This window comes from Strix aluco, chromosome 12, assembly GCF_031877795.1.
Source record: "Strix aluco isolate bStrAlu1 chromosome 12, bStrAlu1.hap1, whole genome shotgun sequence".
Classification (NCBI taxonomy): domain Eukaryota; kingdom Metazoa; phylum Chordata; class Aves; order Strigiformes; family Strigidae; genus Strix; species Strix aluco.
In genome coordinates, this window is record NC_133942.1 from 3,558,057 (window position 1) to 3,582,800 (window position 24,744).

Below are 24,744 nucleotides of genomic sequence, written 5' to 3' on the forward strand. Positions count from 1 at the left end.
TGCTGCCACTTTGTAAGAAAAATTCAGCATGCGTATATTTATCCTGGAAATTAAGAGAAAGACTTGTAGCTGCGCAGGTCCTCAAGCTGAGCGAGATGTGAAGGACAGAGGATGCCCGAGGCATGACCACCAGATGAGGACACACTCTGAATGCATGAGGTGAGGGTCAGCCAGGAGGTGCTGCGTGAGATCAGGGAGGAAAGAAGCAAGGTCACTTCACTGTGGAGGAAGGATCAGACTTAGGGTAACCCGGATATGGCTCAAATAGCAAACAAATGCAGCAAATGTGCCTCCAACATCCAGAAAAATCAAAAGAGGGATTAAAACATATCTTAGACTTTCATACCTTTCTGAGGGTTTTTTTAAGGAAACCCAGCTTCAAGATAGGAAGGCAAATGGAAACCGAATTTATCACAGATACATTGTCTGAATGTAATGTAATGATTTTTCTTTGATAATTAACTTCGACAAGGCGATGCAGTGCATTTAGCCTGGTTAGATTTAAGAAAAGAGTTTGATTTGTACCCAGTATGAACCAGTTTCCAATGCTGGAAGTCACAGGCATGGACATATAGCAGAGGAGGAACCAGCTAATCAAGTAAATGATGGGTTGTATCAAAAGGGGTGTCTCTGAGCAAAGAGCTGCTTCTAGCACTGTTCCTCCACCCCAGTCTTGGAATTACCCCGCTACTGTTAACAGCAAGCAGTGCAGGGCTGGGAGTGTGCAGCTGTCATGCCTGGGAGGTGATTTCAGAAGGGACACAGCCACATCGCTAGCAAGGCACTGGGAAGATCTCACCCAGAAGATCTGCCCAAGCATGCCTTTTTGGAGACACGCCTCCAAAATTGTGCAAGGAAAAGGAGAGAACTGCTCACAAGTAGACTGCAAATTAGGTGGAAGCATCCAAGCATAGAAGTTTTGGGACAACTTTCAAACAGAGTACCAGGAACAAGCAACTGGTTTGAGGATGGTGGGGAAGCATACCGAAGGGTGGTCTCTGAGTTAGGAGCTGAACTTGCCCCTCGTGTCAGATACGCTGGTCTTTATGAGATTTGAAAGGAGGCATTCAGCTGGGCCATGTGTGTGCCACATGCATGTGTGTGCTATGGATGTGCTACACTGCACGTTTTGCTGGTAGCCTGCAGGGATCGGGAACAAATTTTTCTCCTTTGCTATAAACTTTGGCAGCTGAGCTGTTGGGTTATTTGATCCTTCTGCAGATTGCTGTGGTTTGAGACAGAACACAGGGCACTGTGTTTTCTGTGATATTCAAGCAACTTAGGCATCACTGCTAGGGCTGGGGTTTTAAACTAATCACTAGGCTTGGGCTTAAGGGAACTTCTCCAGGCCAGAAGGGCAGGAATCCCATGGATGGTGGACCACACCCCACAACACATCTGAGGGTTTTACCCAGTCCCACAAGGATCAGAGTCACTGGTGATGCTCTCCAGCCTCTGAGGTGTTCAGGAGCCTTGATGGCTTGTGCTGGGGCAGGTGATAAGGCTGATGTCGAGCTTGATGCTAACCAAAGTGCTTAATTTCCAGCAGGTGAGGGACTGTGACAGTTTCAGCAAACACACCCCAGCTTCCAAGGAGGGCAAGCTCAACTTCTGCCCTGCATCAGCCTTTCACCCCACTTGGTTGCCTTCCTCCTGCAAGACCACATCTTTTGGCCAGTGAAGTCCTGTGCAGGAATAAGCACAGCCCCAAGCTGGCCCACAATCAGGCAGAGTGGCACGGGACTCAGGGGCCGCGCCAGCTCAGCCCTGACCACCATGCAAGAGCATGTTCCCAGCAGTGCTAATCCAATTACGAAACAAACTTCCTTCCTTCATTATCAGGGCCCGCAGAATGCTAAAACAGCTCAGCGATTATGGAGGGCTTAGCAAGGGACTAGAGATCAGGCAATGAATGACAGAGCTGTTTCACTTGCTGGGAGGAGGGACAGACAACAGAGGCAGCTGGGAGGACACGGGGGATTGCCGGGACAAGTGGATTGGGAATTGCTACAGACAAAGGTCTCTGGTCAACCTTCATGCTCCCATCAGGGTTAACCTCAACGCCACATCAGGTTGCTCAGGCCCTTGTCCATCCTGGGGATTAGCATCCTCATGAATGGGGATCCCCCGTCACCTCTCTAGCCCTGTCGCATGGCTGCACCCGCCCACCTCAATCCCAAACACCACTCACTTCAGTCATGGGAATGCAAAGGTAGCACTAAAATACCCTTGCAAGAGAGACTCAATTCAAATTTTCTGGGGAGCTCCTGATCAGCTCCCATCACAAACAGAGGATGAAATGCGCCAACCAGACCGAGTCATATGCTTTTTGTGGGAATCCCAAAATAAGACCCCCCTGGGTCCAAACAGGTCCCAGAACTTGCTTGGATCTGCCCCATTTGAGATCAGGTCCATCCCCTGACCCAATGCCAAGCTGGGGGCTGGCTCTTTGCTATGGTTCTGCATCCTGCACCCTGCTACTACATCTTTCTTGTTGGACCTCCTCCATCACGAGGGCCCACATGGAGCTGCAGGTGTTGCCCTCAGGTTGCAGTGAATTTGCAGGCTTCTATCCCTGATGTCCAGCCTCTCCTGGTAATGCTATGCTTTATCCCTGGTGTCCAGTCCCTGCTGGTAGTGCTATGAAGAGGGGGGAAAAAAACCTAGCTGGGCTTAGGGCAGTTCTGCTTCGCTCCAAAAAAAGCCATTCTTGATTCTGGTCAACGCTAACACTGCTTGGAGCAGGAGGGTGGACTACAGACCTCCTGAGGTCCCTTCCAACTCAAGTTATCATATGAGCATAACCAGGTGAAAGGAAGTGGTTATTTCCCTTTATTTGGCACTGGTGAGGCCACATCGGGATACTGTGTCCAATTTTGAACCCCAAGTACAAGGAGAGAGTCCTGCATCACTAGGATGGCCAGGGCTGGAGAACATGTTATACAAGGAGATGCTTGAGGAGTTGGGCGTCTTCAGCCTGAAGAAGAGAGGGCTGAGGAGGGATGTAATTGCCACAGGGAGGATTGAGAGCTGCTTAGCTGAAGCACTGGGACACAAAGCCCAGCTCAGAGCAGTCCTGCTGGTCCGTGACTGTTTCTGGGGAGCTGGTGCAATGCACACAGGTCTCACACATCTTAGTGCTCGGCCAGGATGTCCCCGAGATGCAGCCAGGCTGCTCGGGCAGGATTTTCACCATAAGGCTGTGAGCTTACTGATACAGCCAGCACTGGCTGCCAGGCAGGTTGCTCCGTACCACAGTTTCTCAAGAAAAAGAAACACAGTATGTGGGGAGCCTCTCCTGTGCCTTCATTCCCCAGCTGCACGACCCAAGAAGCCTCTGCTTTCCCAGCCATGGCCACGGAGAAGGCAGAGTAGCCCCGGGGATGAGCTCTGTGCTGGTGCCATCAGGGCACAGCAGGGCTGCTAAGGGGCCTTGAAACCTTTTAAATGCAGCAAGGGCATCCAAGAGCATCTCTGCAGATTTCTGCATCTCCAGCCCTCTCTGCAGGCTCCGGTGTGGCACTGCGGGAAGAAAAACCCTTCAGCTGGAGCCGTCTCCATCCCCGGACAAGATGCCTCCCTGGGATGGAGAGAGAGAGGCAGCCAGGGAGCTGCCAGCAGCCAAGCAGGACTGTAAGAAGACACCGGGCACCCGACCAGCTCAAACTGCTGCCTTTTAAGGAGCGGCAGAGGCTGAGGCATCCTGGAACAAACCACCAGTTTCTGCAGGCTCCCAACTGCGACATGCACTCAGGGACCACACTGGCTGTGCCCAATGGTCCCCAGAGCAGCTCAAAGCCATGTTGAGCAGCCAGGACAGCTACAGTTCAAGTCTGGAAAACGCCAGAGCCCTGGATGGTAGAGCTGGGTTTCTGCCGTGGCTGCAGCGTTCACCCGTGCAAGGTCCCCGAGGTCTTATCAATCACCTGCCTCCCCCCGCCGACCAGCAGGACCTGCTCCTTCCTGGGAGCAGGCAGTGGGGAGGATGATGCTTTTTCACAAAGCCTTCATCAAGACACTGCTAACACATCCCACCAATGCCCTAAGTGCTTTGCTCCGCTGATGCAAAAGGTTTTGCTGGTCCAGCAGCGAATTTGCTGCTGCCATCCCCTCTGCTGAGCACAGCGAGAGCACACAGGGAGCGGAGGGGAAAGGGAACGCCCTGCAGGAGAGTAACTGCAAGACTGAGCTTAGTCTGAAGCATGGATGGAGGAAATGTACAGGTGTGGGTACAGCAGCAACACCAGGAACACGGTTAAATGGCAAGGTATGCATTAAATGCTACAGAGCATCAGCTGTAGCTTCAGCCAAATGAAGAAAAGGAGCAAGCCGGCCCAAAGACAAGGTGTCCGAAAGACGGACAGGACTGGAGCCAGTAAATACCCAGAGGAGGAGAACAGAGGTCTCTGAAATTCAGGGACTTTGCCTAAGACTTACAAGGGGTGAAGGAAAACAAGGAGGCAGAAGACCCCAAAGAACACCCCCTTCTATAAGGACTAACAGGCATGTCCAAATCAGCTCATCGCTGCCCACGAAGGGTCCCAAAGACATAGCAAGGATGTGACCACCGGTGTCCCTTGTCCCCTGTGTCTCAGACGAGTGAGCTGGCTGGACCGCTCGGGCACAGGGCTCTCAGCGTATGCAAGAGCGAAAGAAAAATCAACTCGCTTAGAGCTTTTGTGTAATAAAATCCCCCTCCCTGCCGTTTTGCCACACCAATGCCCCACTCAAGGTGGTGGGACGCGGGCGCGAGGTCCCCAGGGAGCAGCAGGAGACCATGCACTGCTTTATTGGGCAGTGGTGCTGCACGCGCAGCCGAGACCGGTCACTATTTACATTTGGCAAAGGATGGCAGCAAGTACCGAGCACCCGTGTGGGTGGGGGCCACCGCCGGCCTGCCTGACCCCCTGTGCCTCACTAGCCCCGGGCAGGCCCCTGCTCGCACCCTGCCAGCCGCCTCGCCTGTGGGCACAGCCATTTTGTCTCCCGTGGGCAGAGCCAGGCCCCTGCTCGGAGGCACCTCAGGCCTGCTACCGGATGATTTCTCCCCCTTTTCCCCACACATTGCCCCCCTCCCCAGCCTCTCCAAGGCCCCAGTTCCAGCCCTTGCGACCCGAGCTCTGCCCAGAGGCAGGCGAGGGCAGGGGACAGCTGGCAAGCCCCGCTCAGCTCCTCACACAGGGGGTCCTCCCGGTGCCATCCCAGCGGGCAAACCAGCACACAGGAGCCCCCCGAGAGAGCGGGACGAGGGGTCCAGCTGCAGCAATCCCCAGCAGCGCCAGCCATGCCCAGCGAGCTGCTCATGGGCTGCCGGTCCGGAGCCCGTCCTCGGCACAGCGGCGCTCGGCCCTGCGGACGGGCCAGTTTTGGGTGCACCCGGCCTCGAGCCTGGCTCATGGAGGGTGAGTACTATAGGGTACGGATAGCCACCGGGTAAAGCAAGGACATGTGCTCAGCCCCCTTGATGGGCAGCTTGCGGCTGGCATAGTGATGAATGATCTCCGGCACGCTGTCGAAGGGCGGGCTGTGCTGACCCAGCACGTACTTGTTCTCTTGGGTCCGGGACAGTTTCATGTGCATGAAGCCCTGGCTGCTCCTGCAAGGAGAGATTGAGGCAGAGTTAGGAGGTGCAGCTGGCCTGAGCCTTCCATCAGATCCTGACCTCCCCAAGACAGGCAGCCTGCCCCTGCAGCTGGGGGGGACGCTGCTGACTCCTGTGCCCAGCCATGGCCCTGCCCACACCATCCTGCTCTGGGCCAACTCCAAATGAAGCCCATGGCACAGGGGAGGGACGTGGCCAGCCACGCTGTACTGTGTCCCCCCCAGGGAGCAGGGCCATGCGGTGGGGTGTGAGGGGTCCATCCGGGGACAAGGACGGTGCCAAGGCTGAGGTAGGTGTGTGCAGGCAGGGCAGCGAGGGCAGAGCCTGGGCAGGAGCAGCGGGGGCTCTTGCTGCAGGGCGACATAGGGACAGCAGCTTTCACCTCTCGCCTGTGGCAAAGCCCCTTTTGCAACCACCCTGGCTCACACGGGAGAACTTCAGCTCATGGATCTCCAGTGTCACTGTGGCAAAGCAGGATTTTCTCCTTCATCCCACAGTGCATTGCCCCTGCCCGCCCTCCCCCCGCCAATACTGCAGGGTCCATAAAACCTGCTCTGCGTAGCGAGGCCGTTTCCCGGCACAGCACAGGCACTGAGCCACGCGAGGCTGCGCAGGCAGATCCTGCCATGAGCACTGATTCCAAGTGACGGGCTAATGGCCCTGTTGCTATTAATTTGCGTCTCTGAGGAGAGCCACAGTCTGTCTTCAGCGTCTGGAATGCACATTAGGGCAAAATATTGATGACTTAAAAGCAGACAGGACCTCATCAGCAATGCTGAGCCACTTCCAGTGCTGTGCAGGCCAGTCCCATCCCCCCGGCTGGAGACAGTGCCCATAATGGACAGCCCGGCTGCATTAGCAGAATGGGTTTGCAATCCATTTAGCGCCGAGAGGCAAGGAGCCAGCCGCGCCGGGGGAGGGCAGCGGGGAGAGCCGCAGCCCCCCGCCAAGGGCCACGGCAAAGCGATAGCTGGCCGCATCCTGCGTCCCAGCGGCGGGGCGCAGGGAAGAGCTGCAGGGGCTGCACCATGCACAGCCCCCCGTGAAGGTGCGTGGGTTCATCCTGCACACACACACACACACACAGTCACACCGCTAACACGCAGAGCTGCCCACGGGTGCTGCCCTCAGCGCTGCACCCTGTCTGCAGGCAGACCCAGCCCTTGCCTGGTGCTGGCAGGGGAGAGATGTGCGGGAGCCTGGTGCAGGATCAGTGCCAGTCCGGAGCCAGACCGCTGCCACGCAGGTCCACAGAGAGGTGAGGCTGGTTGTGCTTTGCCCGAATCGCTCCACGGGTCTTTGTCACAAGCTCAGGGACGTGACTGAGATGGGACCCCCGGGATGATGCCTGAGGGAGTGCGCTGCAAACCCCACAGCCTCGCAGCCAGCAGCAGGAGTGGGAGGAGAAGGGGCAGGCGCTGCTCCTGCCGAGCACCTTACAGATGAGAGGAAGGACCCAAACCTTTGCAGCGTGGCCTCAGCCACTCTCATGGAGGCGCGAGCCAGGAGGGACTCATTCTCCGAGCATTTGAGGCATTAATACTACAACCCTGTCTGTGACAGGCAACGTGGGGCTGCCTAGCCTAGACCAGCCAGGACTGTCACAGCAGGGTTAAATCCTGCCGGCTACCTGACACGCTACTGGTACAGCCACTCCTGCTTCTCTCTTGTGCATAGTTTCCTTTAAAGCAGCACAAAAGGGCGTTAGGTCAGCACCAGAGCTCTCTTTCAGACCATGTCCTCAGCTGCGCCTCCTTTCTCAAGGAAAAAAAAAAAAAAAAAAGAGTTTAAAAAAAAAAAAAAAAAGAGATGCAGCCAGCCAGCTTACAGCTATATAAAAAGCATCCCAGGGGACTTTCCTTGAAAAGGCTCTACAGAGAAAGGCAATGGAGTTAAAATCATGCTCCCGAGGCTGCGGGCTCTATGCACCAGCAAGGAGAGCTGGTGGCCAGGCAATGCCCGAGCAGCTCCTGGATGGGCCACAGTCTCCTCTGAGGAAGTGGCACACTGCTGCAAGGCCACATCCTAGCCACACATGACATTTGAGAGGAGGATTTGGCCATTTTTGCCGCAAGGCTAAGGACAGGCAGTAAGAAGTAAGGAAAAAACCCCAAAGAAATGGGTGACTGGCTTTTAGGGAGGTGATGGAAAGGGGCACTCATGCTGGCGAGGGAGGAAGCCCCATCAACTACCCCAACGCCACCTCCCCGGCTCTCCAACACACATGCTGGCTAATGCCACCCACGAGGCGACGGCTGAGAGGACCTCTCGCAGCCTTGAATATGACTCACCAACCAGCAGAAGCTGTCACTTCAAAACTGCTTGCAAGCCAGGGCAAGGAAAAAAATATTGAGAAAAAATGTCAGTAAAAATTCTAACAAAAAAAAAAAAAGGAAAGGAGGGAGCTTTTCCAGAAAGGTTTATTGTCTGATCTGAAAGCTACAAGTGCACAAGGAAGAAAGAATATTTTCAGCTAAACTTCTGCCCTGGTTTGGTGCTGAAGGCAGCAAAAAAGTGAAAAAAAAAATATAGAGAGGCAGAGTAATCTAATTCACAGTTGTGTCACTGGGAAATAAAAAGGGAAGGCTGAAACCACCAGGGAGCAATGCAGGTACAGAGACCACCGGGAAAACGTAAAGTATATTGAGGAAAGCATAAGGATACGTGGCCTGTTGTTGGGCAGAGACAACTGAAGTGCTCAATAAATACTTTTTTCACATCTGCCAGGAACAGAGCTAATATAGTCATCCAGCAGCAGGGCAAGAAGGTATTTGCTAACCCATCATCATCTTCAGGACAGTAACAGCTTTGATTTCGTGGGTTTGGGCTGTCCCAAGAGCCTCCAAAGAGCTGGATGAGGAGCTATGGGCAGCTCCTGCACAGCGATGCTTCATGCAGTTCTGGCACTCAGGGAATCTGGAAAACTTGGGGAGGGTGCAAAGATCCCCCCATAAAAAACAAGCAGAAACCAAGCCATGCTGTGGGGGTGAGGCTTCCCTGCTGGGAAACCAAAGCAGCGCAATGCCCCCTCTACAGCGGGGTTGAGCAACGGCTTCAAGGATCACGTGAGCTAGGGAGGCAGCGATGGGTACCTGTGTTTCCATCAACAATGGGATCACACAAACTTTTTATTCCCGTGAAACTAAGCTACAAAAACTGGGGTAAGAAGAAGCCAGAGCTGGAAGCTGTAACCAGACCCATTCAAGTGAGCAGTGAGGCACATCATGTTATCTGTATGAGGGATTACTAGCACTGCCAAGGGAAGAGCAGTGTGCCTCTAGGTCCACAAGCCTTCCTGAGAGATACTTTTGCCAGACACCAAACCTGAAGCCTGTGTCACACTGCAGAGAAGTGCAGACTTCGTATTCCAGCCATTTCTGACCACCCCGTGGTCGTCTCAGTTACCCCATCGGCACGGGCACATGCTCGCATGGGGCACCCACCCGCGAGGGGTCACCCACGGCACCGGGTCACCTCTGCTGTGGGTCCACCACCACCCCCCCCCCAGCCCTGTCCCGCTCACTCACTTCAAGGAGAGGGAGAAGTCGTTCTTGCTGGTCTCGCTGTTGCGCACCAAGTAGCTGGCCTCCTTGCACAGCCTCAGCAGCGTCTCCGCGTCTGTCCGGCTGATGGCCCCGTGGTACCAGCTGGAGAGGCAGGAGAGGGACCGGCTGTGCCGGGCAGACAGCAGACACCCCGGGAAGGACTCTGCCCCGGGGCCAGCCCCCCAGCACCTCCACGGGAGCAGCATCCATGTTCAGGGAGAGAGATGCGGATGGCACCACCAGGGTTGGGGGACAAGGGGCAGGGCTGCACTGGGCAGCTCAGGGCAGTGCAGAGGGCACACGGGGACACCGTGACTGTGAGATGGGCACCAGGGACAAGCAGGCAGAAATGTGGGGCCAGGGAAGAAAGAAGGAAGCAAGTCTGCCCCAGGGCTCCCTGTGGTGGGGCCACAGGGATCCTGGAGCAGGCAGAGGGGTTGGGCAGCTGCTCGGGGCAGGCAGGACTCACCACTGGCTCTCCAGGGGCAGGGCAGGGTCGATCCTCTCCCCGACGAAGGGGCCAGGTTCAGCGATCAGCATCTTCGTGCTCTTGAGGCTGCTGGAGCCATGCCTGAGGGCAGCCCTGGCCTTCTCCTCCCTGCAGGGCGAGGTGTGGCCGTACCCCAGCCCCTCTGATGGACCTGCAGGACAGACACGTGTCACAGCCAGTGGCGGGGACAGACGGACAGGCTGGGCTCCCAGCTCTACCCCTGTGGAGAGAGCCTGCAGAAAAAGCCAGAGCCACATCACATCGTGCTGGGTCCCCTCGCACTGCCCCATTCCCCTGCTCTAAGTATGGGCAGGGCAGCTCTTGGGCTGCTGCTCACTGCAGTGCCCCAGGATAGACGAGGTTGGGTCCCTACCACACCAGGACTGAGGTCCCTACAGCACCTGAGCCCCTGGAAATACTTTCCAGGGAGGTTTCAAAAGCTCAGAGAGGTTTTGCTAATGCAACCAGAGATTCAGTGGCTGCGGCATAGAGTTAAGTTAGAAGCAGTAAGGAGACACTCTCCAATCTTGAAAGAAAAATTAAATTAAAAAAAAAGAAGAGGAAGGGGTAGAGCTAAAGGGAGCAGTCAGTTTGGAAAGGATGGACGCATTTCTGCTGGCACAAGTAAACCTCCTGGGGTGAAAAAAATAATTCTCCGAGATGGGAAGGGGACATTTTGACTGCGAGGTGCCTCCCCAGCGCAACCCTCTGCCCGGCACCAGCCCAGCCACGGGCCCCCGCGCGATGACAAAGCACAGCAGCCCGGTGCGTGCCGCCTGGCGAGCGGCAGGGCATTAACCCAGACGTGCCCCGGGGACCCAGCCTCCCGCCGACTGTTATTTCCGTGCAGGATGATTTCAGCATTAACGATATTGTTTCTCCCGCCTCCAGAGAGTTCATTATTGCTCCCCTGCAATGCAAGCCCCCTCACACAAATTAGTTATCGATCAGGCAGAGCTGCCTTGACGTGAGGCTGCTGGTGGTTGGTGCCGCGGAGGCACAGTCACCCCGGAGGTGGCCGAGCCCAGGCACCACAGCTCCCAGGACAAGCAGGATGCCCCCAGCTGGGCAGCTTCCCCCCTCCCCATGCTTCCCGGCTGCTGGAGGGGGAAGCAAAAGCAGGTCAATGCTGAGGCCATGCTGCTGCAGCACAGAGGCAAAAACTACCCAGAGAGGGATGTTTTTCTCTCTAGCAGGGCATCCTCTAATGCAGCTATTTGAGGGACACTTTGTCTGGGCCCTACACAGACAACCAGGTCTCCAGCCCCTGCCAGCACTGAGAAGAGAGGAAGGCAGCCGAAAGGAAACCCAGCCAAAATCCTCTGCAGCTTAGCACGGCTTAAAACCCCCCGAGAAGGAGCTCGGGGAGGAGGTGCTCAGCATTAAGGCTTGACCAGCCATGTCTCCGCAGCAGTTTGGCTTCTCACCGGCGAGGCTCACCCCTGTACATAACATCCAGGCTTCAATTTCAACTCAACACCTTAAAAAATCTGGGCAATTGTTAAAAAGCCAGACAATCAAAACAACGAAGTGTTTGCTGGCGGCACAAAGTCATCGTGTTAGAGGCTCAGAAGAAATGCATTGCACCTGTCAGAGAGAGGCAGAGGCATGTGCATGATTAAACAGGATATTAAAAACAAGCCCCTAGGAGTAAGAAGACATCCTTCAAGAAGTTCAAGTCACCCCCAGACAGGAGAAGTAGAAAATGAGACAAAACTCTGGAAAGATAAACTTAGCACAACAATGCAAGTCAGGAAAAAAAGAGACTCTGTGTTGCTAAAACCAGGAAAAATGACAAACTGATGTGTTCATCAGGAGTAGGATGCATGTCAGAGCGACTGCAGGGATAATATAAATGATGGGGGAAGAGTAGAGGCTGCATAGCAAAGAAATTAATTTTTCTTGACACCTGCATTCATTGTAGGAAGAGGATCGGGAAGTTCCCCCGTGCCAAGACCTTTCTTTTTCGAGACTGAGCTCAGCCTGAAGCATCCCTACAGGTTTGGGACAGTACCCCGATGCGGCCCCGGCAGAGCAGCTGCATCACTCTGGAGTGCCATCAGCAGCGAAATCAGCTGTCATGTGCAACCTCCTGCTCAAACCCACCTGGGAGGAAGCAAATGCCATATTGTTTTTTCTTTACGAAGCTCTGCAGGGATCTGGGTAACTGCAGATAAGGAAATCAGACATCTGCACCCAGCACGTCACAGTGTCTACCAGCAGCAGCGTTAGTGACGCACGGGCAGACATGGCACGCCGGGGCACAGCCACCACTTTGTAGAGAAAAAGTCACGGCTCACAGATCCGTCCCAGTTCTTCACAAGAGCAGCAGCCCAACCCCAAAAGCCTGTATGGCTTTCGACAAACCCCCCCACCTAATGTTCTTGTCGAAACCCTAATCCACTACGGCGTAAGAGCAAGGTCCTTAAAATACTAGTAATGGGTTAAAAGAGAAGCAGCAATATTTGGCTTTCATAAGTGAGACTGCCAGCAGAGTCCAAGGGGGATTTACATGGGGGCTCTGCTGCTCGGCACAGACACACAAAAAAGGCTTCACAACAAGGCAAACCTGAGATGACGAAGTGTACCTGGGAGATTTAGCTGTTCAGGATAGCAAAAACAAGAGCAAAGAATCCAGAGGGACCTCCTGCCACTGAGCAGCAAGGTAATAAAATGACAGAGGAAATGGAGCAGTGCTAAATGACGAAGCGAGGCGCACGGGGAAAAAACAACCCCGACTTCAGCGGTGGGATCTGAATTAGCTGCTACCACACCTGTAAGGGACCTGGGTATTAAGAGTCCCGAGACAACATCAGCTAAATGCTCAGAGCAGTTGTCGTTAAAAGCAGCCATCAAACATTGGGTGTTTGGAGGCAAAGAGGAGAGAACAAAAGAGACGGTAATAACTCTGCCACCGAATAACCCGCTGGTGCGGCTCAGCTGCTGCGTGCAAAGAGGCATTGCGGAGCTAGAGAAGATGCAGAAGAGGCAAGGACAAACGTCTGGTGTCCGGCACAGAACAACTGAATGGGCCAGGAGGAGCTGGGGGAGGGTGGAGGAGGGTGGATGTCTGGCAGCGCCCGCTGGCAGAGCCCTTGCCAGTCCAGGCAAGCTCCGAGGCGTTGCAGCATCTCGGTGCTGGCGGGGCAGCGAGGCAGGGTCACAGCGAGCACTGGCCGCAGCCCCCCTGGACACCCCACTGTCACGCAAGACCCACCGTTGGCGTCTTCGTAGCTGGGCTGGCCGTGCTGCGGAGGGACGGAGGCACCGGCCTCACCGTCCGGGGGGCTTTCACCGCTGTCAAGCTGTCCCACCGGCGGTGGCCATGGCAGGTCTTTAATGACCTTGATTTCAACTGGATGGGGGGGGGGAGGGTGGGGGTGGGAAAGAGAGAGAAAGAGAAAGAGAAAGAGAGAAAGAGAGGGCTTAGAAAAAACCATCAGCAACACCAGGCCCATGGAGAAGGAGAGCAGTTGTGGGGTGAAAGACCTGAGGACTAAATTCCCAGGACCCCTACACCAGCTTGGCCAACTGGTCCCCTCCCCAGCACCAAGCAGAGACAGGCCTGACGTGGGGCACGTTCCTGACGGAGAGACCCTGCTCCTCCATCAGCCTTCCCAGCCGACCCTCTCTGGGGTGGGGGGGAGCCTGCGATCACCCCGGTCCCACGTGCACGTCCATCCGGGGACCTTGGCTGAGCATCCCATCGCCATCTGTCCTCCCTGTGCATCACTCTTGCTCTGGGTGCTTCCCAGTCCCCCCACGGGGCCCACGTTCCCCTGCCAGGCACCAGCAGGTTGCTGCCTCATGCCAGTACCAGCTGCCCATCAGCAGGGCTCTCACAGACCCCCCAGGGGCGAATGGGTCAGCAGAGAGGTTCCAGCATTGCAGGAGAGGAGAAATGCCCTGCAAGCCACAGCAGGTCCGAACGTGGCCCAGGACATGGCAACTTGACTCCCTGAAGACTCGGAGCAAGCTTGAAGCACTCTGGGGAGCACCCATGTGCATCCACACGTGAGCCAGACCTGTGAACATGCCACCTCCACCCAGGGACATCGAGCAAGGCGGCTCATCCACCCAGATCCTTCAGCACAGACACTTCAGCACAAACCCAGCCCTGCAGCGCGCCGCGTTTCACGACGGAGCCTGAGCCGAACCCTCAGCACAGCACGTCACGGGTGCTGGCCCCGCGCCCGGCCGAGTCCCAGCAGCACGAGTGCAACCCCAGGCATGAGTAAACTCCGTGGCGTCGAGCCCAGCACACGCATCTCCAGCTCACAGAGCCCAAACCCAAAAGGTGAACCACTGCCAAGCCGAATCTCCACGGCCCTCTCCGCCAGCATCCCCGCGCAGCGCTGACAACGGCCGGGCTCGAGCAGCTCCTGCACGCCGGCTGCAGCGCAGACACACAATGCTGCAATTAAAATGCATCCTATATAAGAGCGTGGCAATTAGCCAGCACTAGTGGAGGAGCCAGCACTAATGCACAGCATGGATTTCCTCATTAAAAAACACAAACACAATCGATCCCACAGCACAGATAAATAGGTCAGGACGATTGCCTGGCCAAAGGCTCCTGGGGGAGCACCCAGCTGTCGTCCTGTCCCAAGGAAGGAGGGATCTGCTTGAGCCCAGGGTCAAGCCTCTCCCCTGAAATTCGAGGCTGGGGGGGTTAACTTGCACGGGAGGCTATGAGCAGTCAGAGGGGGGAAGAAACAACAAGAGATGGGCACTAGACAGGCTGTCAAGGCAGCTCCATCCACCACTCCATGCGGCCTGGCTCCCTGCTGAAGAGAAACAGCTTCTGCAAGTGCATGAGTGCTCCCTAAGCCACGGAAATGCAAAGGCCAACACTACCGACCCCCAAAAGACGAAGGAACACCAAGGAGCCAGCTTCCCCCTTGCAAAACACAACACATCAGTTGCTCTGTGGCTGCTATCCATCCTTCATGGCCGCTCCTATCACTCACCTGCAAAGGCTTTGGAGATCCGCTCCTTCTTCCACTCCCAGGGCTGGTCGTACTCCTCGGGCGGCCGCTCATCGTCCTCGGGCAGCCGGGACTCCCTGGGCCTGGGGCAAGCCAGGCGGTCACCCTCCATGTCCAGCCCTCCAAGGACAGGCTCGTAGGGAGTGTCGTAGAGGGGCAGCGGCCGGGCAGGAGCCTCCCGTAAGCCCTTCTGGCGGATCTCTAGCAGCAGAAGAGGGAAAAGACCGTGAGCTTTTTGCCCAACATATCCTGGGCATGGTCGCCAAAGCCCTGCTAATGAAAGGGCTCAATTTCACCCGAGGGTGACGTGGGGTGAGGAGCATCAGCGATGGAGGAGATCCCCCAGACCTCCGGCAAGCGCCTGCCAGAAGCAGGGGAATTGCTGGGCCACTGGGTCCTGAGCAGTCCACAGCACCAAGATGCCTCCACTCCCCGCAGTACAACACCCCCGCTCTCACGCAGCCCTGCAAAGAGGGGTCCATGGGGACAGAGCAGCCCAGAGACTGAGTCCCTGTGAGCAGAGAGGTCGGGTTTCTTCCCTGGACACCCAGCGTGGCTAGTGTAATAAAACACCCTTCCCTCGAGCAGAACAAAAGTCTCTCCCACAGACACAAGCAGACTCTTCGCCACTTGCCGGTTTTTCCAAGAAATTCGACGGTCTAGTCCAAAAAGCCACATGAGCTTTCCAGAAACCACTCACTCCAGGAAAACCATGGAACTGCAAAGCAGAGTCAGAGCCTGGAGCACGCCAGCCAGCACGACGACCCTGCAGGCACTGCGGCAGCAAGAGAGATGCCTTTGGGAGGGCGCGCTCTCACCTCACCTGCTTCCAGCCCACTGGTGACCCCACTGCTGCGGCAGACAACGGCACGCTCTGGCCCAGTCCTAACCAAATTAAATAGCTCCCACATCCATCTTAGTTTTATGCCAGACACATCGAATGTCAGGTCTCTCCTGGCTCAGCCCGGCAAGCAGGCACTGTGGTCCCAGGGGGCAGCATTGCAGGAAGAAATATCGAGGTGCCTTTATTGCTCGGGTAGCTTTGTGAGTGCTCTGGCTATGGCAGACCCATCGCACCTGGCTAGAGCTGTGAAAATTTGCCCACAAAGTGGCTGTGCACCACTACAGCGATCACCCAAGTTCGCCTTGACTGGGGGACCCAGTACTGTCATGGGCTGCAAGGAACAGAGTACAGTGGCCACCAAATTCACACAGCAGGGACCAGAAGTGCAAAGAGGGGCCCTTTCACAGAGCCTTCCACCTTACCAGCCATCATCTTCTGGGCTTCATATGGCTCCATGTATCCATCGTTCTCCATCACCTTCTCCAGCCCTGCCTGGCTACCAGCCACCTGCGCCGCATCGAAAGGATCTGCGTAGTCCTCCAGGACAGCCAGCTGGAAGAGGGAAAGGGTAGGAGAAGGGTTAGGGTACTCCCTGCCTTTTTGGGCAGGGTCAGGGACCAGCTGAAGCCCCTTAAAACCTCGCCACAAGCTCTGCTAGCAGCAGCTAGCGCGGCAGCCCGGCCCCCAAGCCCGCATCATGGCAGCCCCGCTGAGCAGGTGCTGGCAGCCGGCGGCTTTCCAGGCACCAGCGCTCGGCCGTGGAAATGCTCCAGCCTTTGTCCCGAAAGCTGGGCCAGAGCCAAGCAGAGCAGAAGGCGGCCCAGCCTCCTCCCTTACCATCGGCTCAGCACTGCCAGGGCCTGCGCAGACGCCCTGGCAAAGCCACCACTGCGGTGCGGGGCTGCCGGCGGTGCTGTCCCCACCGTCCCCCACCCCACAGCAGATGCTCTCCCTGCACGCAGCCACATTTCCTCGCCCAAGGTGGAGAAGGGGTGCAGATCCCAGTACAGGGGCATCAGCTGGCACTGGCACGATGGGAACTCACGGATTATTTTCCAGGGCTCCTGCAGGCTCATTTGAAGATGTTTCTTAACAGGGGCCAAGAACAAACTATGGCTTCCTCTCCACTCCCTCCCATGCCCCCACAGCATCCCTACCTGCCTCCCTAATAACACAAGACAGGGCTTCTCCACGTGATCAGGAGCCACCAGGAAGCAGGACCAAGAGCCGGCACAAAAAGCCTGAGGTCTGCCCTTACTAACAAAAAGGGGACAATCCTGCAGTAGGATATGGGGCATGTCCCAGAGCTTGATTCCCTCCAGCACTGGAGCCACACGCCTGCTCTGGCCCCTCAGCAGCTTCCCAGCTGCAGCACCCCATGGCATGATGCTGCAGCCCCCGGCTGTACATCCCACAGCCAGCCCCGAAGCCTGGTCCCATAACAAGGCCAGGAAGTATTTCCAGCAGGGTCCAAGTGCACCCAAGCACCTTTGCTGGGGTCTGCTCGCCCACCAGGCTGCAAACCCCAGGCTGGCCCAGCTGGCGAGATGGGTTTTGCCACCACAATGGCAGCTACGTAGAGCTCCAAGACCAAACCGCCCGAGCATGGTGTGGTGGCTGCATAACCCCACCCAGCAGCAGGTTCTGCCCTCACCACCATGCTGTCCCTGCTCCTGGCCAGCCCTGGAGACCAGGACCGCTCACAGATTCCTCTCCGGCTCCCATAATCAGCTTAAAGCAAAACACTTCTTCCTCCTTCCTGTGCAAAACGGTCCGACAATAGCCTCAAGCGGCAAAACCCAGCAGGAAAAGGGAACAGGAACTGGAGCTGTAAACACCTCCACACAGCCCGAGCCTTCACACCCCTCTGAGCTGTGGGAGGAACGCAGCTCCCCACATCCCGCCTCACCACCTCCTCACCATCTCCTCCGTAAGCATCCCAGCTCCGGGCTCCCGGGGTGGCCGACGCAGCTCTCCAAGCCTGGCCCCTCCATACCGGAGCATGAGTGAGCAGCAAAGCATCATCCCCGGAGCAAACCCCGCCAGCCACAGGGCTCGCAGCCCCCTGGGCAAGCACAACAGGGGCTCAAACGTGAGAGCAAAGAAGACGCTCTCACCCCTCGGCCAGGCAGCAGCGCGACAGATGGCTGCTCAGGGTACCGGCCTCCCCCGGATGAGAGGGAAAGAACAAAACCTCCCACTGGCTCTGCAGGCAGGGCCGGGTGCCAGCAAGCTGGGATGGGGCTGCAGGAGCAGCCAGTCCCTGGTTTTGCAGCGGGAGACAGGAAATCTGCTCTTGCCTCCATCATCCGAGGGAGACGTGGCACCACTCAGGCCCCACTGGGCACCAGGAACACCAAGGGGCAATGCTGAGCCCAGGGGGCTGCAGCCCTTTGCTTGCCACCACTGGGGCGAAGCACCCCAGTGAAATCTTAAAGTCACTGATGACTTTTGCAGCTGCTTGGTTGCTAGGACCCAAGCTAACACCCACGGGGCGGGGAGATGAGCGACAGTGACGGTAAATTCACTGCAGGAGGCCCCCCCTCTTCTCTAAACACCCTTTTCCTCTCCATGGCAAAGAGGGGCTCAGCCTGCAGCAAGCGGGTGCTTCCCACCCACTGCCTGCTCCATCCCGAGGGCAGACCAGCGCCCGCCGCTCCAAACAGCTGGCAGATGCCAGGGGCTGCACCCACGCCTCAAAAAACTGCAAAGAGGCTTTCGCTCCGCCGCAAGGACATCTGCAGAGCACAGCCCCGCGCTGGCGACAGCTCATTCTCACAGGCGCCAGTGCCAAGGGAGGCAGGAGCATGCAGGCAGGCGTCCCGACACGCACAAACGCACAGGCTTGACACGCGAGCGCCTGCGAGGCGGGCAGACGGGCAGCGCCATGCCCGATGCTCGCCCTCTGCAAAGAGCTCTCGTGGCTCCAAGAGTGCTGCAGGGCTGTGAAACGCAGTTTGCTGACCCTCCTGGGCTCAGAAACGGGTTGCCTGCTCATTCCTCCTGCCCTGAGCCCAAGCTGCCCGCATTCAAACCTGCCACGAACCCCATCTCCTAGACGCATTTTGCTAGATAGACATAGACCCAGCTTGCTGCTGGCACCAGTCCTGAACCCTCCCTCTCTCACCCCATAAACACAGAGCAGCTTCAGACAAGACAGGGCACCAGCACAGCAGCTCGGCAGCTGACAGACTCCTCTGCACACCGTGGTCGCGCTTCCCAACTGGAGGAAACCCCGCTCTGTGTTTCCTCAGCGCTCAGGTCTGGCTTCCCAAGGAGGGACACACAAGCTCCAGCAAGCTCACAGAGTGCCCCCCACTCAGATGCCCCCAGGTCTAGAAAGCAGAGGATGGTGGAGCATCATAACACCTCTCTGCTGAGACTGCTAAAACTGGGTATTTTGCTTCCAGGGGGGTGCAGAGACACTCAGCAACAATTAGACAGGGTCTATGCAGGCAAGACGCGGTCTGCTAGGCTTAGCTCAGACCCAGAGAAAACAGCTCAGATCAGGGGCTTGAGTCTCCAGGCCCCCTAGGTTTAGTGGGGTTTTGCCACACTGGCTTTACTCCTCCATTATCTCAAGGATGCCTCTTTGTAGGAGCGAAGCCTCCCCACCATAGGGTGCTGAGAACATAAACCCTTTCACTTTTAAAATGGTCAGATACTACCAGGGGAGAGCCACAGAAAAGCTGGGAAGGCAAGTCCTAACTGTCTCCAGGAGCACTGTAACCTTGGGATGCACAGCCAAGCAAGCGGGAACGGTAGGCCGAGCCCCAAGGCTGGGGTGGCCAGAGGCTCCGGCCGGTGCCGGGAGTGGGGCAGGGCTCTTAGAGGGCAGACGGTGGGGACCACACAATTACCGACTGCATCTTAACGCCCTTGCACGTGGGGCCAAATTAAGGTTGCCTGGGAAACTGCATCTCTGACATTTCCTAATCTGAGCGCTGGACTTCACAAGCCGTGCGGGGCTCCCTGCAGCAGCTGCGGTGCACGCAGCCGCTCCCCCAGCACAGGAGGGGACCACAGCCGCTGGCGGGGCAGCTCCCAGGGGTGCCCCAGACCCCCCCGGTTCCGTCACAGGCCAGGCATTTCCATGCTTCGCTCACCTCCCGTGTCGCAGAGATTGATGCTCACCACCCGCCACTCAGATGCCTGGGTACCGAGGCGTCGCCTGCTCACACACAGCACAAGCTTTGCTAGATTTGAAATAATACGGTTGCAAAGGAAAAGCCTGACACACAGAGTCACCATCCCAGGGCAGCTCTTGGTTTCAGAGAACAGCCGGGCACCGCTGGCACTTGGACACATGTCCTCTGTGTGCACGTGCGTGTTTTTCACGTGTTTATCTGTCATGGCAGCGCACACCTAGATCCCTGCTGCGGTACTGAGGCTGGTCTCACTCTATTATTTATGCCAACTGTAAGAAAAAAAGAAAATCGAAAGAAAATTAAAGCGAAGGACCAGATCGTCACTGGATTCTCGCAGTAAAACAGCTTTTACGCTGCCCACCAGTGAAGGCGACAGACGGCAGCTCTCCAAGAGCATTCACAGTTCAGATGCCAAGATCCGAGGACAGAGCTGGGGCTCTTCACCCCATCCTGCCTACAGACATCCTACCTGCCACCACCTTTCACTGTAACAAGATGCTTCACTCTAGAGAGAGGTCCCCAGAGGATGCCTGGGGAGATCCTTCGCTTTATAATCAAGTTTCTTGACCTGGAGATAAAGCATGTTTGGGGTCCCCCCAGAAGATTGTTGGGTTTAACACTGGAGCCACTCTGAGTTATAACCAAACTCAGTTCTTTCACTCTGCCAGGTGCAAAATTTTCCTAGTTTTACACATCTTGCAGCTTGGCTTTCAGTGGACGCTGAAGCCAAACCCAAAAGCAAACCTAGCACTGGCCTTCCAAGAAGGGTCCAGCCCGCAGCCTGTGGGGGACAGCTGGGCCAGGCGGGGAGCCCACGGCTGCACCCGTGGCACAGGAGGAGGGAGCGTGGGGCGGGCAGCACGGCACCGCGCAGGATGACTCAGTTTGGGGAGGCTCTCACAGGAAAGACACACGCCCAAGAGCTTCCTGGCTGGCCGTTCCCACACCCCGCGGCACTGACCCTGCACTCCCAGCAAAAACGCCAGCGACCGGTCCTGGCGGGCATGAGACAAAGATGTCCCCAGGCAGATCCCCAACCCTGTCCCCGGGAACAGGCGTCCCCATGCAGGGAGGTCCCTCACCGCATCTCTCCCCACTGCATCCTGGTGGCATTGCTCCTCACACCTAATCCAAACACGGCAGAGGAGACATCTCCAGGGTATCTGCCTCGTTCAGGCGAGCCACATAGGGCCAGTCCATCGTCCACTGCTGTAGGGAAAGGCCTGCCCAGACCAAGCAGATGGAGAAGGACCTGTGCTGGTCCCCACCATGTCCAGCAAGCGTTTCTAATGGAGCAGGAGCCACTGCAGAGCTCACTCTAAGCACATCCCCGCAAGATGCTGCAGATCCCACGCAAGGCAGAAAGATGTGACGACTCATGTATGACAGCAAAGCACCGCATGGCCCAGGCAGGAAGGATGCCATTGCCAGGATATTCCTGCTCCATCTTCAATTCTCCAGAAGGGGCAGGGCAGCTACAGCAGGCACAGGGCTCCCAGGGAACACGATCGGTCCCCCAACCTCAACGCAGCACCCGTACCGCAAACCACATGGCCTCGGCCAAACCACACAACCAGGAAGTGGTGGCTGACCCTCTTCCACTTCTGTCCCTCCTCATCCTCCCCGCTCGGAAGGGATGCACGTTTTATTAGAGTGTTTTTCACTGTCAATCGTTAGCAAAAAACCTCTCTGCTCCAGCAGCCTCACCTCTACCTAGAATTGTACCTGTCCCTTCATCTTCAGCATCACCACAACTCAAGGCCCACACTCACTGGCTTTCTGGAGCCCCAGTCCCCGTGGAGGGTAAGGAACAGTATCCACCACCTCTTCCTAAGCGTGGGAGCTACAACCATCGTCTCGGCTTGAGGAATTCAGCGGAGGCTCCAGCCCAGCCCTGGTGTGCCTCCCCTGCTCCAGGACACCTTGACACTGCCGCCAAGAGCAAGGGCCACAAGCATCAGCATCCCCCCAGCAGGCGCCTCCACCCTCCTGGGCCACCACCATGGCCTCGCAGCAACCTCCCACCGCCCAGCCCAACGTCAAGGCCAGCAGACAGGAGCTGCAAAGGGCGCTCAAGCCCAACAGAGATGCTCCACGTGGCAGAGGCTCCCCGGCTCCTCCAGGGAAACTGATTTAATGGACAGCTGCATGCGCTATCAAATACTCCCACTTTATCTCTGCCTTCACCCAGCCTCTGGAGCTCTGCCTGTGTCCATCACGTACCGGAGCCCTGAAGAATTAGAAACCTCCTCCCCACAGAGGCACTCAGGGGATCGGGAGATAATCTAATCGCCGTCTATCTTGGATAAGACGAAGGGTCTTCTTTGGCCTAGTGCTGTTAGCAGGGTTTCCCTGAACGTATGCCAGCTCTTGGCTTTTCTCTAAACTTCCCAGCTTATCCCCAGCCCTCGGATGCCGGCACAGCCCTGACCGTACCTGCTGGCAGCCCCCACTTCCTGCAGCTCCTGCTCAGCCCTTTGCACATCACAGCCCGAGTCCTTCCCATGTCCACCACCTGCCCCTGGTCCCTCTGATCCCACACATACATATTCCAGAGGAAAAACCATCCAGCCTGCCTCAGCAAACCACATCACCACAACAGCACCTCCAGTCCCCACTGCCAGTGCCCCCCTCCTCCTCCTCCTCCTCCTCTGCTGCCCGCAGTGGCCAGTCTACAGGATCCCAGAGCAGAAGAGGGTTTCTGCTGGGCCCCTCTGGAAACCTCCCGAAAGCGATTAGTCAGTACAAGCAGCTTTCCAAGATCCAGCAGCGACAAGTTTTTCTATCTGCTTAAAATACTCCCAAGCAGATTTTGCCCCGCACTTGTTTCATCGTTCTGCCTGGCGGTGCCAGGACCACGGATGGGATCATTACATCCACCATTCCCTACACCAGCCAGATCTGCAATCCCGTCGAGTTTGCTCGACAAGCCCTGTCTTGCAGGCGGCAGTGCTGGCGGGCACTAATTACCCCTCCTGCCTTTATTTGCACAGTCCCCCATCAACCTCTCCGCCAAGAGGCCCGGCACCGACGGCGGCAGCCCCGGCGGGTTTATTCCTCTACAGGGTCCTTGTGCCGCTCGGAGCCTGTCTCCCCACGGGGAGTTTCTCCCCGGCTCCTGCCTCTCGCCAGGGACGTTCCTCGCCTCCTTCCTGGCCGGCAGCGCCAGGCTCCGCTCTCACCCCTGAGAAGTCGGCTGGGAGGCAGCAGACAAAGAGGCGCTGAGGCTCCCTGACAAAGCAGCACGACAGCTCAGGGGCGCCCGGCCGCCGCCGCTGGCACCGGCAGGCTCCGGCAAGCGGGCAGAGGGAGATCTGCGCTGCCGGGCACGGAGTGGAAGGAGGCCCAGGGCCACCAGCCCCAGCGTTGGAGGCCACCGGAGACGGTCCTGTGCCGCGCCAGGCCTTCCCAGGCTGGAAGGTCTTCAGTTGTGTAGAGCACCAAGCACTTGGCTGCAAAGAAATGGCAAGAAGCAGGGAGGGGAAGGCGGCCGTCAGGCCCTGAGCTCTCGCGCCTCGGCGAGTGCCGCTTCCTGCTGGGGTTATACCTGCCTCCCGCGGGAGCAGGAGGAGAGGCCAGGGCCGCCCCGCCGCGCCACTGCTGCTGACGTGTGACCGGCATGTCGGTGCTGCCGGGGCGCAGGGGGACGCGACGCGGGAGCCCCCGTGGAACCCGGCCGCGGCTCCCGCCACACAGCGAGCCCTCGGCTCCACCTGCCCCAGGGGCCCCGGCCTCGCTCCTCGCAGCAGGCGCTGCTGAGGGTCCGGCGGGGCAAACCCAGAGCATCGCCCCCGGCCGCGGGGAGGGCGGCGGGGTGCCCGGCCCGGGACACTCACCTCCTGCGGCGGCTCGTCGGGCGGCTCGGGGCCGTCCGGGGGCGAGCTGGGGGCGGCGGGGGCCAGCAGCGGCGGCGGGGGGCTGGCGGGCGCCTTCTCCACCGCCTCCACCTTGATGAGCCGGTGCTTGGGCGAGACGTAGCGGGGTCCGTCGGGGGCGGCGGCCGGCGGCGCCCCGCTGTAGGGGTCCTCGAAGTCGCGCTCCTTCTGCAGCCGGTAGGCCGCCACGATGTCGGGCTGGGCGGCGGCCAGCGGCTCGGCGGCGCCCCCGGGCGGCGGGGGCGGCTGCGGCGGCGGCCCGGCGCGGTAGTCGGGCTTGGGCGGCGCGGGGGGCGCGGGCTTGGCGCTGCGGAAGCCCAGGTGCTCGCGGAGCCAGCGGGCCATGGTGCCCACGCACTGCGGGGCCCCGCCGGCCCCCGCCCCGGCCCCCGGCCCGGCCGCCGCCCCGCCGCCGCCGCCGCGCTCCGAGCCGGCCGCCGCTCCGCTCAGCAGCATCGGCGCTGGCGGACTGAGCGCGGCGGCGGCGGCGGCGCCCGGGCCGGGGGGGGAGCGGGGGAGGCGGCCGGGGGAGGCGGCCAGTGCCACCTGCCGGAGCCGCCGCGCCGGCTGCTCCGAGCGGGGCTTCCCCCCCCCCCCCGCCCCACTTCCCCGGACCCGCTCCCCCCCACCCCCCTTCCCGGCACGGCACGGCACGGCACGGCCTTCCCCGCCGCCCGGCCCGGCCCGGCCCGGCCCGCCTCCCCCCGGACCCGCCCCGCTGCCCCGCCGCCCGGCCCGCCTTCCGCCGCGCCCGGCCCGGCCTTCCCGGCGCTCCGGGCCGGCCCCTCCCGGCGCTCCCGGCACAGCCGCTGCCTCTCGGCTCCTTCCCCGGGGCCCCGCGTCCCGCCTCGGGGGAGAATCGGCCCCCCCGGGGCGGCCGCTGCCCCGTCCGTCCGTCCGTCCGTCCGTCCTGCTGCGGGGCCTGGGGACCGCGGGCCTGATCCGGCCCCGGCTGCTGCTGCCGCTGCGCCCCCCCCCCGAGCATCACCCGGCTCCGGGAGCAGAGAAAGGCACCGGGAGAAGGGCCGCCGGGGCAGCTGCGAACGAGCCCGGAGCGATAAAGGGCCCCTTGATGGCGACCCGGTGCCCAGGAGGTGCTCGTGGCACCAGCCCCGAGCGGGGCTCGCAGAGCAGAGCTGCCCCGCCGCCAGGCTGGCACCCTGCGGGACTGGGGGGAGCAGGGACAAGCCAGGAAAGCTGCCTGGGACGAGGGCTGAGCCGAGCCTAGGTGTGCAGGGACGTGGTGCTGAGC

General features: G+C 58.6%; 1 protein-coding gene across 3 annotated transcripts; it reads right to left on the minus strand.

Moving 5' to 3' along the window:
* Nucleotides 1-4,773: 4,773 nt before the first annotated feature.
* Nucleotides 4,774-23,876, minus strand: SHF (Src homology 2 domain containing F). Of its 3 annotated transcripts, none has more exons than XM_074837173.1 (7): nt 23,454-23,874; nt 15,892-16,021; nt 14,608-14,826; nt 12,855-12,992; nt 9,617-9,788; nt 9,130-9,249; nt 4,774-5,596 (listed from the first exon to the last, which is right to left on the minus strand). In XM_074837173.1, exons 1-7 carry the CDS (start codon nt 23,835-23,837, stop codon nt 5,410-5,412), a joined length of 1,350 nt encoding a protein of 449 aa, XP_074693274.1. In that variant the 5' UTR covers nt 23,838-23,874; the 3' UTR covers nt 4,774-5,409. The 3 variants fall into 3 exon arrangements, with proteins under 3 accessions (XP_074693274.1, XP_074693276.1, XP_074693275.1); XM_074837175.1 differs by lacking the exon at nt 23,454-23,874 and adding an exon at nt 17,390-17,407; XM_074837174.1 differs by lacking the exon at nt 12,855-12,992 and having other exon boundaries at nt 23,454-23,876.
* Nucleotides 23,877-24,744: the final 868 nt, after the last annotated feature.